Genomic DNA, 12,768 nt, shown 5'->3' with positions numbered 1-12,768 from the left:
GTATATAGCACATATAAGCCTTCTTTAACAAAGACTGCTTGCAGATTCAGTCAACCAAGTGATAAATGGAGGGTGAGATGAAGAATGGAGAAATCATAGTAAAAGTATTGATAGTAAACATTAAGATCCAAAATTGTGGAAATTATTGTTCCAGAAAAATTATGTTATAAACCTTAGCAATAATAATTACAAAAATACACTCAAATTGGGAGGTGGGTATTAATAGATACCCAATAGGTACCCAATCTTTCACAACATATTTAAAACATACCATGTACAGTTTCTGGTGTATAGATGATGAGGTTATTAGTAATGATTTGCAAATATAATTTAAACACATGGAAGATAATATTTACAGTTTACAGTTATAAAATAAATTTGATTTACATTTTTGAAGGAAGAATTTTTTAAAGATTATTTTCTTCTTTGACTTCATTTTTGTACACTTTTAATTGACAGACTGTTAGTAACAATATAGATTGACAGGCAAACCAGAAGGAGAAGCATTTATCTTACTCTTTCAAGGGGACTGAGTCAGGGAATAGCCTAGTAGAGTGAACAGATTTGAGAAATGGTTCAGAATTAGTTAGTGAAGAATTCTAAGATGAAGCATTCTCAGATATAAAAAAGGGGAAGAGATGTGAATAAATCAAAGAAAACATAAGATGTTCAACTTCAATGAGGGTCTTGAATAAATATTTTTAGAAAAGAAAAAGAAATAAGTGTTAAGAGGAAGTGGTTATAGATAACTTACTTTGAGACTAACACATACCTCTGGAACTGAAGCTTCCATCAGAGACAGCAGAGGAGGAACACATCCATCATCCTGTGCAATTTCCACTGGTTGATAAATAACCTCAGAAGGTTGCAGGTATAAAAATGAAGCAGAAGAGGCAGGAGACTAAAACACAAAACCATACTTCTAATTAAAATCGGATTAGTTATTTCAATTAAACCAAATGACTTACCCAACACACGAGAGAAATGTTGGTTTCACATTTTCCTAAAGTTGTTTTTCAGGGACAGCACAGAAGTATCTTAGCAACAAACTAGGAACTCTGGGTTGTTATAAATTCCAATTGTGTAGAGGTTATTAATAACTTTATCACTTATAAGTACTAAAAATTTCTTAGCACTTTAGAACCTCATATATAAATTAAGATAATCATTAAGATCACAATTAAAGGTTGTAATAATATAACCTATAGTATTTAAATTGTCATAAACGTCTATTCTTAGCTTTCTGACTTCCCATGGAAGTGGGATGTATCATTAAACAATCTTTTTGATGGTACACTATTTGTTATCAAAAGTTGGGAGATGGGGGGCTTCCCTGGTGGCGTAGTGGTTGAGAATCTGCCTGCCGATGCAGGGGACACAGGTTCGTGCCCCAGTCTGGGAAGATCCCACATGCCACGGAGCGGCTGGGCCCATGAGCCATGGCTGCTGGGCCTGCACGTCCGGAGCCTGTGCTCCGCAACGGGAGAGGCCACAACAGTGAGAGGCCCGCGTACCGCAAAAACAAAACAAAAAAAAGTTGGGAGATGGAATACTTATTTAGGAGCATAAATAAAACAAGCAAAATCTGAAGTAAAGCTAGAAAAATGCTAAATTTTCTAATAATACTAATAGTAAAAAGAAGTAAATTTTCATTTCAGTTTACATAGCACTCACTTATTTATAAAATGCTTTCACTTACATGATCTCATTTGACCATCACAAAAATCATGTGAGAAAACTTTCAATGGTATAGTATCATTACTTCCACTTTGCAAATGAGGAAGCTGAGAAATAAAGTGATTAAATGAATTGCCAAAGGTATCACAGTTAATAAATACAAGAGGAAGGTCTCAAATCTAGTTCTCCTGACTTAAATATTCAGGTAGTCTTCACAAAAACAATGAAAAAAATTAATATTTACCTGAGGAACACCCCACTGCCACTGACCTGGTAGACACTGTGCAGGGGCCTAAAATGAAAAAAAAAAAAAAACCCAACCAGATTATAAACAAGGGTTAAAACTGAATATCTACATGCAAAAGTATGAAGCTGGACCCCTACACCTCAAACCATATACAAAAATTAACTCAAAATGGAACAAAGATCTAAATGTAAGAGCTAAAACTATAAAACTCTTATAAGAAAACATAGGTGCAAATCTTTGTGACTTTGAACCAGGTAATTAAAAAAGTTATGACCTCAAAAGCACAAGCAACAAAGCAACAAAAGAAAAAAAGGATAAACTGGATTTCATCAACCTGAAAAACTTTTGTGCTGCAGAAGTCACCATCAAGGAGGTGAAAATAAACCCACAATATTGGAGAAAATATTTACAAATTATAAGAAACATAAGATTATAAGAATCTGATAAGAAACTTGTATCTACAATATACAAAGAACCCTTATAACTCAATAGTAAAAGGTAAGTAACCCAATATAAAAACTGGTAAAGGATATGAATAGACATTTTCTCAAAGAAGATATACAAAAACGGCCAATAAGCATATAAAAGATATTCAACATCATTAGCCATGGGCTGTGGAAATCAAAACTACACTGTGATATCACTTCACATACACAAGGAAGGCTGTAATCAAAAAGGTAGATAATAAGTGTTGGCAAGGATGTGGAGAAATTAGAACCCTCATAAACTACTGGTGGGAGTGTAAAATAGTGCAGCCTTTGGAACGTATGACACTTCCTTAAAAGGTTAAACACAGAGATACCATATGACTCAGCAATTCTACTCCTAGGTATAAGACCTTAGAGAAATGAAAACGTATGTCCACACAAAAATCTGTACATGAATGTTCATAGCAGCATTATTTGTAAAAGCTGAAAAGTGGAAACAACCCAAATGTCCATCAAAGTAAGAAGAGATAAACAAAATGCGGTATATATCCAAATAATGTCCAGAACAGGCAAATCTATAAAGACAGAAAGTATATTACTGGTTGACTAGGACTGGGAGGAGGGGGTAAGGGGAATGCCTACAAATGGGTAAGCTTTTTTTTTTATGGTGGTATGGTTGCATAGCTCTGTGAATTTAGTAAAAACCACTCTGTTGTACACTTTGAAAAGGTAAATTGTACAGTATGTGAATTATATCTAAATAAAGCTGTTATTTAAAAAAAAAGAGGGTCAAGTTACTTAAGGTACTTATTGTAAGATGATAATATAGAACATAGACTTTTTTTTTTTTTTTTTTTTTCTTTTTGCGGTATGTGGGCCTCTCACTGTTGTGGCCTCTCCCGTTGCGGAGCACAGGCTCCGGATGCGCAGGCCCAGCGGCCATGGCTCACGGGCCCAGCTGCTCCGCGGCATATGGGATCCTCCCAGACCGGGGCACGAACCCGTATCCCCTGCATCGGCAGGCGGACTCTTAACCACTTGCACCACCAGGGAGGCCCTAGAACATAGACTTTTTATTTCTTAAATTAGTTGTATTATTCCTTAATAATAAATGTTTTACTTTTGACTTATTCTCCACCTTTAAAAAGGCTTTTTTTAATTATTAAAGTAAAAAAAACAGAAAAAAAGAAGATCCCATGAATCTACCATCTAAACTGTTAATTTCGTGCTGACCACATCAACTTCTAATGGATTACATCACTGTGTTATAATGATGACCAAGATAACGTGAGGTCTATGTTCTGTATACCATATTAAAAAAGGCAGGATAATGTATAATCTCTTAAGAAAATATTTTAATAAAAAATCTGAAATAAAATAACATATTTGTAGATTTGTTAGATAAGTAAAATCACTATCTACTTAGGAAGTAAGAAATACAAGGAGATAAATACTGATTGAACCAGGCATTATCCAATTTGACTAATAAAAATTTCTGTTTTGCTTGCTAAAGGATGCTGCTTATTTATTATTTTTTTTGTAAATTTTTAAATTTTTTATTGGGGTATAGTTGTTTTACAATATTGTGTTAGTTTCTCCTGTACAGTGAAGTGAAGCAGAGTTCCCTGTGCTATACAGCAGGTTCTCACTATTTATCTATTTTATATTGACTAACAAAAGTTGATAAAACTATCAATCCCAGAATTTGTAAAAAGAAAGAGCAGGGGAAGATATTATCAGAGTGGCAATTTCTAGGGCAGAATGATGATGAATAAATATATAACTGTAAAGAAGTATGTGAAGTGAAATTATTTCTTACATTGCAAAATACTATGTTACAAATTGGTACAAAAATCTTTCCCGAGTATATCTAGGTAATATACTTCCAATTTTATAATTTGTGTCAAGTGGAAAACCAGAGCCAAAGTATAAAATTAAATTTTATTAGAGTTCTATTCAGAATACATCTATGTCATGTATGTATATATGTAATCAATTAATGAAGGAGGAGCTGGTCTCCACAAGGTGCAAGCAGAAAGAAAGCAACTTTAGTCTTTCTCATCCCAAGCATTGTGTTGAAGCTAGTGGTTACCAGTGGTGAGAGGGACAGGGGGAGGGGCAAAATAAAGGTAGGGGGTTAAAAGGTACAAACTACTATGTATAAAATAAATAAGCTATAAGAATATATTGTACAGTACAGGGAATACAGCCAATATTTTATAATAACTATAAATGGAGTATAATCTAGAAAAAGTTTGACTCACTATGTTGTACACCTGAAGCTAATATAATATTGTAAATCAACTATATTTCAACACAAAAAATAAACTTTTCAAAGGGTAAAACAAACAAACAAATAAAAACCACTGTGTTGAGCTGTTTTTCCTTGCCCCTGGATAAAAATTAGGATAGATCACTTTTTGGCGTGTGGCAGATTGCAAATGCTGACACTCTGGTTAGGTACTTTGCTCTGTTCCTTTGGTGATCTCCTTGCTGAGAACTTCTGACTGCAGTTCTAGACCTTGATTCTAGGAGTCTACTTCACACAGATTTTTTTCTCTCCTGGGGTCACCTTAAAGTCTGTTGGAAAGTCTCTTCTGTGAGGTTCGTATCTTGCTCTTAGGAAACATAAACCTTTGCTTGCTGTGAGACGTGCAGCACATTCCTACTGTAGCCTTCTCTTCTGGCTCTGCCTCCATAAACCACTCCAGCTTCTTCTTCAGGCTTTTTTTTAAGGAGAGGTCACGCCCAAGTGATACTATCTCACAAATTTCAGGGGACAAATATTAAACTCTCTTAGTCATTCTCTGAAGTCATCTTCGCTTGGTTGAGGAGAATGGGAAATGCCATAGCACTCTAACAACTCTCTTGTTAAAAAAGCCTCATTACCAATCTCCCTTTTTAACCTCATCCTTTCACATGCTCCAGGTGGGCAATAAGCTAAGGGTCCCAAAACTGGTTTCACAACTTTTGGCTTGTCATGTTAAATGGCCTGGTACCTAATGTTGTCCGTGGGGCCTCTCAAAAGTTTGAATTAGGAATAGTCACACTACATATATACTTTATTTATTTTTAATTTTGGCTGCGTTGGGCCTTTGTTGCTGCACCCGGGTTTTCTCTCGTTGCGGCAAGCGGGGGCTACTCTTCATTGGAGTGCGTGGGCTTCTCATTGCGGTGACTTTTCTGGTTGCGGAGCACAGGCTCTAGGTGCGCAGGCTTCAGTAGTTGCAGCACGCAGCCTCAGTAGTTGTGGTGCGTGGGCTCTAGAGCGCAGGCTCAGTAGTTGTGGCACTTGGGCTTAGTTGCTATGTGGCATGTGGGATCTTCCCAGAGCAGGGATCGAACCCGTATCCCCTGCATTGGCAGGCGGATTCTTAACCACTGCACCACCAGGGAAGTCCCTACATATATACTTTAAAGAAATGCCATTAAGTTACTTTCATTTTTACTAAGTGAATAAAACACTTTAGATAATTTTATATTTAGCATAGTAACAGAATTTAAAAATAAGTGACCTCCCCCAAACCTAGTCTAACACTAAAAATAATTCCAGTAGCTGTAACATTTCATGTGGGTCTATTTTAAAAGTTCAAAATGAAAAAAAAAAAACCCAGAAATAAAGTCTCTTCCATTATTTCAAAGGTATAGAAGAATGTGATATTATTTGTGAATGCTACAGATAAGAAGTTGGCAAACGTTTTCTGTAAAGAGCCAGAGGGTAAATATTTTAAGCTTTGCAGGCCGTATATCTCTGTTGCAACTACTCAACTCTGCCACTGCGCACAAAAGCAGCCACAGACAATATGTAAACAAATATGGCTGTGTTCCAATTACACTTTATCTACAATACACCAAAATGGTCTGGCATTACCCTCAGTCTCTCACAAGAATTAATGAAAAGAGTGTTGGTTAACTAAAAGGGGCTGTCATAATATAAACCATAATATATTACTTATTCTAATATATACTTATTAAACTGACATAATGGTCACAGTAGCATTAAACATATATCAGCCTGTAGTCCAACATCTTTATCTTACTTTGGGAATTATTTCTGTGCTAACCAGGGGAGCAAAACTGACCTCATTACATTTGATAAAAGGAAGTAAACAGTTCATCTTCTTGTATGACATTGTTTAGATCCCTCATAAAAAAAGAATGCCACTGTTATCAAGGCTTAACTACCTCTTTTTAATTATGAGAGTATTTGTATGAGAAAGATTAAAATGAAACTTACTCAAAAAAGGACTGAAAGTATCAAAGAAGATTTTCATTGTAATTTAATGTTTACCTGGTAGTGATATGCAGGTTGCTGATAAACGGGCTGAGCTACCATCACAGTGGAACTAGATATAGAACGTGACTATAAGAGGAAAGAAAAAGAAAAATTATTTTAAGCAAAATTCTTTAAAATAGTTTATAATGAAATTTATCTTGCATTGTCACCTAAACCCAGTCAACTTATGGTTTATGATTGGAAATGTCATTTTTCCACCTCTTATATTATTACAACTCCACTTTAAGTCTATTAAAATTATCACAGTATTTCTACTTCCATGTGGTTTCATTTCCATAGTAATGCTAAAACAACTACCAGAAAAGTTGCTTTTAGTCCAAAGATTATGAAAATATAGTTCTAAGAGAATGTTTAGAGGAAAAATGGCAGTTGGACTTAAGGTGACACTGCCTATTTCCATTGTGGAGACCAGCAGTAGATAATGTTTACATAGCATTTAGAACTGAATGAATAATCATATCTGATGTTTACATAGCATTTAGAACTGAATGAATAATCATATCTGATTTTGCCACTAATTTCCCATTACTTATGAATAATCAACATCCTATTCCTTTGTTATACATTTAATTAAAGCAAATACATTATTTATTGAAGAATTTGTTAAATTCTATTTTATCATTTTGATATTTAAATGAGATAGTCATCCAATAAATTTACAGGTGATTTATTACATCTTAAAAAAGTACATGTAACAGTTGATTATTCAAATGGAGTAAACCCCAAAATAGGTTACTTATTTATTTATTGTTATTATTTTAAAAATTTGTTTATTTTTGGCTGCGTTGGGTCTTCGTTGTTGCACGTGGGCTTTCTCTAGTTGCGGCCAGCAGGGGCCACTCTTCGCTGCGGTGAGCGGGCTTCTCATTACAGTGGCTTCTCTTTGTTGCGGAGCATGGTCTCTAGGCACGTGGGCTTCAGTAGGTGTGGCACGTGGGGTCAGTAGTTGTGGCTTGCGGGCTCTACAGCGCAGGGTCAGTAGTTGTGGCGCATGGGCTTAGATGCTCCGCGGCATGTGGGATCTTCCCAGACCAGGGCTTGAACCCCTGTCCCCTGCATCTGCAGGCAGATTCTTAACCACTGTGCCACCAGGGAAGTCCCGAAATAGGTTATTTAAAATCAGATCATTAAAAAAACAGGCAAATTGTATTACAAAATAGGTAAAATAGGCTTTAATGATAGCAATTAAACTTCAGTTTCTAACATGGGATCTAATTTGCATTGTTTTGTTTTAATGTTTACCCCTACCCCCAAAACTGAAGAAAAGTATCATAGTTTTGCATAATTTTCAGACTATCATGTGCTAATAAAATTGTACCAGATTAACATTAGAAAATAATAATGTAATTTATATTAATAGATTAAAGGAGGAAAAAATGATAATCTAAGCAGATACAGAAATTGCATTGTTAAAATTCAATACCCTTTCATGATAAAAACTCTTAGTAAACAGAATAAAAATTAACTTCCTTAATTGACTTCGGGCAATAATTCTCAACCAGGTGCGACTTTGCCCCCGGCCCCCAGGAAACATTTGGTAATATTTGGGTTTTCATAAATGTAGGGAGGCTAGGATACTGCTAAAAATCCTGCAATGTACAGGACAGTCTCCCACAAAAAAAAAATCAGTCATCTGGCCCAAAATGTCAATAGTGCTGAGGTGGAGAAAACTTGGTTAAGGTTAAGAGTTTCTTAACATATATATGTAGGTTTTGGAAGATGCTCATATAAAGCTTAATGGTGAGTTACTGAACTTATTTCTTTTCTTAAGAACAAGTGTTATATAAATACTGTAGCAGAGACATTGCCAGTCAATAACTTGATGAGAAAAAATGAGTAACAGAAGAGCAGAAAGAAACAGAAGTATACTGAGTCCTAAATGATCGCCTATATGAGAGTTTGGCAGGGTTCCTGATAAAATACCAACATTTACCAATCAAAAGCATTAGTACACACCAGTCACAATCTATTAGGAAGTGTGATTAAAAAAATACGCCATTCATAAAAGCAACAAGAACTACAGAGTACCTAAGAATAAATCAAACAGAAGATACGCCAAACTTTTTTTACAGAGAAAGAAAATTTTATTGATGGATGGAAACTCTAAATAATGTTTATGAATGGGAAAATTCAGTATTATGCTTAAATGCCCCAAGTTAATCTATATATTTAATGCAATTCTAACAAAAACTAAGGCTTTTCACAGAGCTGAACAAGCTGAATTATGAAATTTATATTTATAAAAGCAAAGACTTAAGGATAGATGAGGGACTCTTAAAGAACCGAGGAAGATTATGGCCCTATCAGATTTTAAGACTTATTATAAAGCAGCAGGAATTAAAACAGAATTGGGCAGGGCAAACAAATACACCAACGGAACATAACAGAGAGCCCAGAAAGAGACTCCACACACAGAAACTCAGCATTTGACAGAGGATTCATTTCAAAACAGTGGAAGAGGATGGATTAGTCAATATGTAAACTGCAGATTTAAGATCTAGATGTGAAAAACAGCAACAGCATAGTATTTAAAAAAAAACACTAAAAGCTGAAACCATAAAACATTAATACATCTATCAACATTAAAACAAAAAACTTGTGTATGACAAAAAATACCATAAAGTTAATGGACAAGCCACAAACTAAAACGTATTTACAACACATAGAACTCATATAATGAACTCAAGAAAAAGACAAACAATCCCAACAGAAAAAACGGGCAAAAGAAATGAAGAGGCAGCTCATAGAAGAAACTGAAATGGCAAATAAATATATGAAAATATGTTTAATCTTACCACTGACTAGGCAAATGAAAGGTAAAACAAGATACCATTTCATAATATTGGCAAAAATATAAAAATCTAGTAAATTAAAGAGCTGGCAGATTATGGAGAAATTGAAGCTCTCATAAACTGTTACTAACCTTTATACTTACACTTTATTTATTATTTATTTATTTATTAATTTTTGTGTGTGTGTGGTACGCGGGCCTCTCACTGTTGTGGCCTCTCCCATTGTGGAGCACAGGCTCCGGACGCACAGGCTCAGCGGCCATGGCTCACGGGCCCAGCCTCTCCGAGGCATGTGGGATCTTCCCAGACCAGGGCACGAACCCGTGTCCCTCGCATCGGCAGGTGGACTCTCAACCACTGCGCCACCAGGGAAGCCCCTATACTGGTGCACTTTAGAAAGATATTTGGGAACATTTAGTCAAAGATGTGTATAGTCTATAAATGTGAAATTCTGCTTGTACATGTATGTCATAGCCAAGACCAATGTCAGAGAACACAGAAATCTTCCAGTGGTGCATGAGCATGAATAGGTTTAAGAGTATTAATTTTCAGATATTTCATATGGTCTCCTTTCTGATTTGATCTGTCTGTGAATGTATCTGTGTACAATGGATTCTTCTTTTCAAAACTCCCCTTTTACAATACTTTTCCCCTTCACTATGAAAGGCACACTCTCACTCATTTTGGATCTTGCTATAATGCTTTGTTCTGGAATGTAAACACTAACAGAGCATCAAACAAACAGACAATTCAAGAAGGCAATGCCCTTGAGAAACAGGAAAGAGCAAAGCAAAAAGAATTTTTATAAGAAATATTAAGGGGAAGATGGTACCTTATTTCATATCCAGGGAACAAAATAAATTACAGGATGGTCACAGGGATACATATTAATTCATTTATTTGAACTTAAAAATAGAGTCAGAATTTTCTAATAGAGATTAAGTTTTATTTGATTGGCTAATTTTATTTGGTTGACTAGTTTTGTTAACTGAATTATAGAGCAGGCATTTTCCGTTCTTTTTTCTTTTTTTTATTGCGAGATATCTGACATATGACATTATCCTAGTTTCAGGTGCATAACATAATGACTATATTTATATATAAAAAGAATGAAATGATAACCACAATGAGTCTAGTTAACATCCATCACTACATGTAGGACATTTTCCAGTCTTAAATGAAATCTATAGCTACAGACTTTTATAAAATATATATCTAAAGCAAACCTACAATATATAATATGTCTAAACTATTTAAAATTATGGTAAATTTCAGATTTCAACTTAAAAATGAGAGTATTCATAATTTTTCAAAAAAATTTTAGAGTATATATAAACAAAAAACTTTGAAGATCACTGTCATAGACAAACTCATACAATACATACAAAATCTAGATGTTCAATGTAGTCTGCTTAAAAGAATTTTATACTCTGTTTATTATTTATTTACTGTTAGGCAACTTGCAACTTTTCTAAATAGGGTAATGTATTATAATAAATAATTGTATTTATTATATTTGTATATTCAATATATTATAATCATAATATATTAATTATATTTATAGAATTATATTCATACATATATATTTTTCACTCACAGACCTACTAAATGTAGATCAGTAGGGGTTGGTTCTGCCCATTTTTTTTTTAAATTTTTGAATTTTATTTTTTTATACAGCAGGTTCTTACTAGTCATCAATTTTATACACATCAGTGTATACATGTCAATCCCAATCGCCCAATTCAGCACACCACCATCCCCACCCCTCTGTGGCTTTCCCCCCTTGGTGTCCATACGTTTGTTCTCTACATCTGTGTCTCAACTTCTGCCCTGCAAACCGGTTCATCTGTACCATTTTTCTAGGTTCCACATACATGTGTTAATATACGATATTTGTTTTTCTCTTTCTGACTTACTTCACTTTGTACGACAGTCTCTAGATCCATCCACGTCTCAACAGATGACTCAATTTCGTTCCTTTTTATGGTTGAGTAATATTCCATTGTATATATATACCACTTCTTCTTTATCCGTTCATCGGTCGATGGGCATTTAGGTTGCTTCCATGACCTGGCTATTGTAAACAGTGCTGCAAGGAACATTGGGGTGCATGTGTCTTTTTGAATTATGGTTTTCTCTGGGTTTATGCCCAGTAGTGGGATTGCTGGATCATATGGTAATTTTATTTTTAGTTTTTAAAGGAACCTCCATACTGTTCTCCATAGTGGCTGTATCAATTTACATTCCTACCAACAGTGCAAGAGGGTTCCCTTTTCTCCACACGCTCTCCAGCATTTGTTGTTTGTAGATTTTCTGATGATGTCCATTCTAACTGGTGTGAGGTGATACCTCATTGTAGTTTTGATTTGCGTTTCTCTAATAATTAGTGATGTTGAGCAGCTTTCATGTGCTTCTTGGCCATTTGTATGTCTTCTTTGGAGGAATGTCTATTTAGATCTTCTGCCCATTTTTGTTCAGAAAAAAACCAAACAAAACTCCACATGTGATTCTCTGAACTTGTGGAATATGACCATAGAATGTACCCCAAGAAAGCTCCAAACAGATTAAAGACTTAAGTAAAATGAAATCATGGAATAACTAGCAGAAAATAAATCTGAGTAGTTATCAGATCCCTAGTGGGGCAAAATTTTAAGTGATGAAGTAAAATGAAAAAATCAATTGATTCAGTTATAAAACTTTTAAACTCAGAAAGAATGAAAAAGATTAAATAATACTGTATAAAATTTATATATAAAATGATGAAGTTTTGATTCTACATTAAGTCATGCAAATTGATTAGAATAAAAAATAGGACCTCGATGGTTAAATTTTTAAAAATCACAAGCAATTTACAAAGAGTACATGCAATATCAAAACTGCATTGAAAATACTTCATCTTACTAAATTTTTTTATTGACGTATAGTTGATTTACAATGTTTTGTTAGTTTCAGGTGTATAGCAAAGTGATTCAGTTATGCATATATATATAACTGTTTTTTCTGAATCTTTTCCCTTATAGATTATTACAAAATATTGAGTATAGTTTCCTCAATGTAGTCTTGATTGTAGAAAAAACTTACAATGTCCATCAATAGGGGAATATACACTCATACAATGGAATATTATAAAAAATTTAAATAAATGAACTAGATATGCTAGGATCAACATGGTTTAATCTCAAAAACATAATGTTGACTAGGAAAACCAGATTATTTATATAGTGTTTAAAAACTGCCTAAAGCAATACTATTGTTTAAGGATATCTACATTTGTAGTAAAAACATATAAAATGGACAGAAAAGATACTCTTGTTAACCTCTAAGGAG

At 34.4% G+C, this 12,768-nt stretch overlaps 1 protein-coding gene across 1 annotated transcript in view; it reads right to left on the bottom strand.

Moving 5' to 3' along the window:
* The window catches only part of BOLL (boule homolog, RNA binding protein), a 31,396-nt gene that overhangs the window by 4,610 nt on the left and 14,018 nt on the right, over positions 1-12,768 (bottom strand). The window contains exons 7-9 of the mRNA XM_060106749.1: positions 6,644-6,715; positions 1,922-1,969; positions 773-901 (exon numbers count right to left, since the gene is read on the bottom strand). Coding sequence (XP_059962732.1) covers positions 773-901; positions 1,922-1,969; positions 6,644-6,715 — 249 coding nt within the window. The remainder of the gene's footprint in view (positions 1-772; positions 902-1,921; positions 1,970-6,643; positions 6,716-12,768) is intronic.

The sequence above is a fragment of the Mesoplodon densirostris genome, chromosome 8 (assembly GCF_025265405.1).
Source record: "Mesoplodon densirostris isolate mMesDen1 chromosome 8, mMesDen1 primary haplotype, whole genome shotgun sequence".
In the NCBI taxonomy this organism is placed as follows: Eukaryota; Metazoa; Chordata; class Mammalia; order Artiodactyla; family Ziphiidae; genus Mesoplodon; species Mesoplodon densirostris.
Note: the sequence above shows the minus strand (reverse complement) of the source record. Positions and strands in the feature narration are given on the sequence as shown.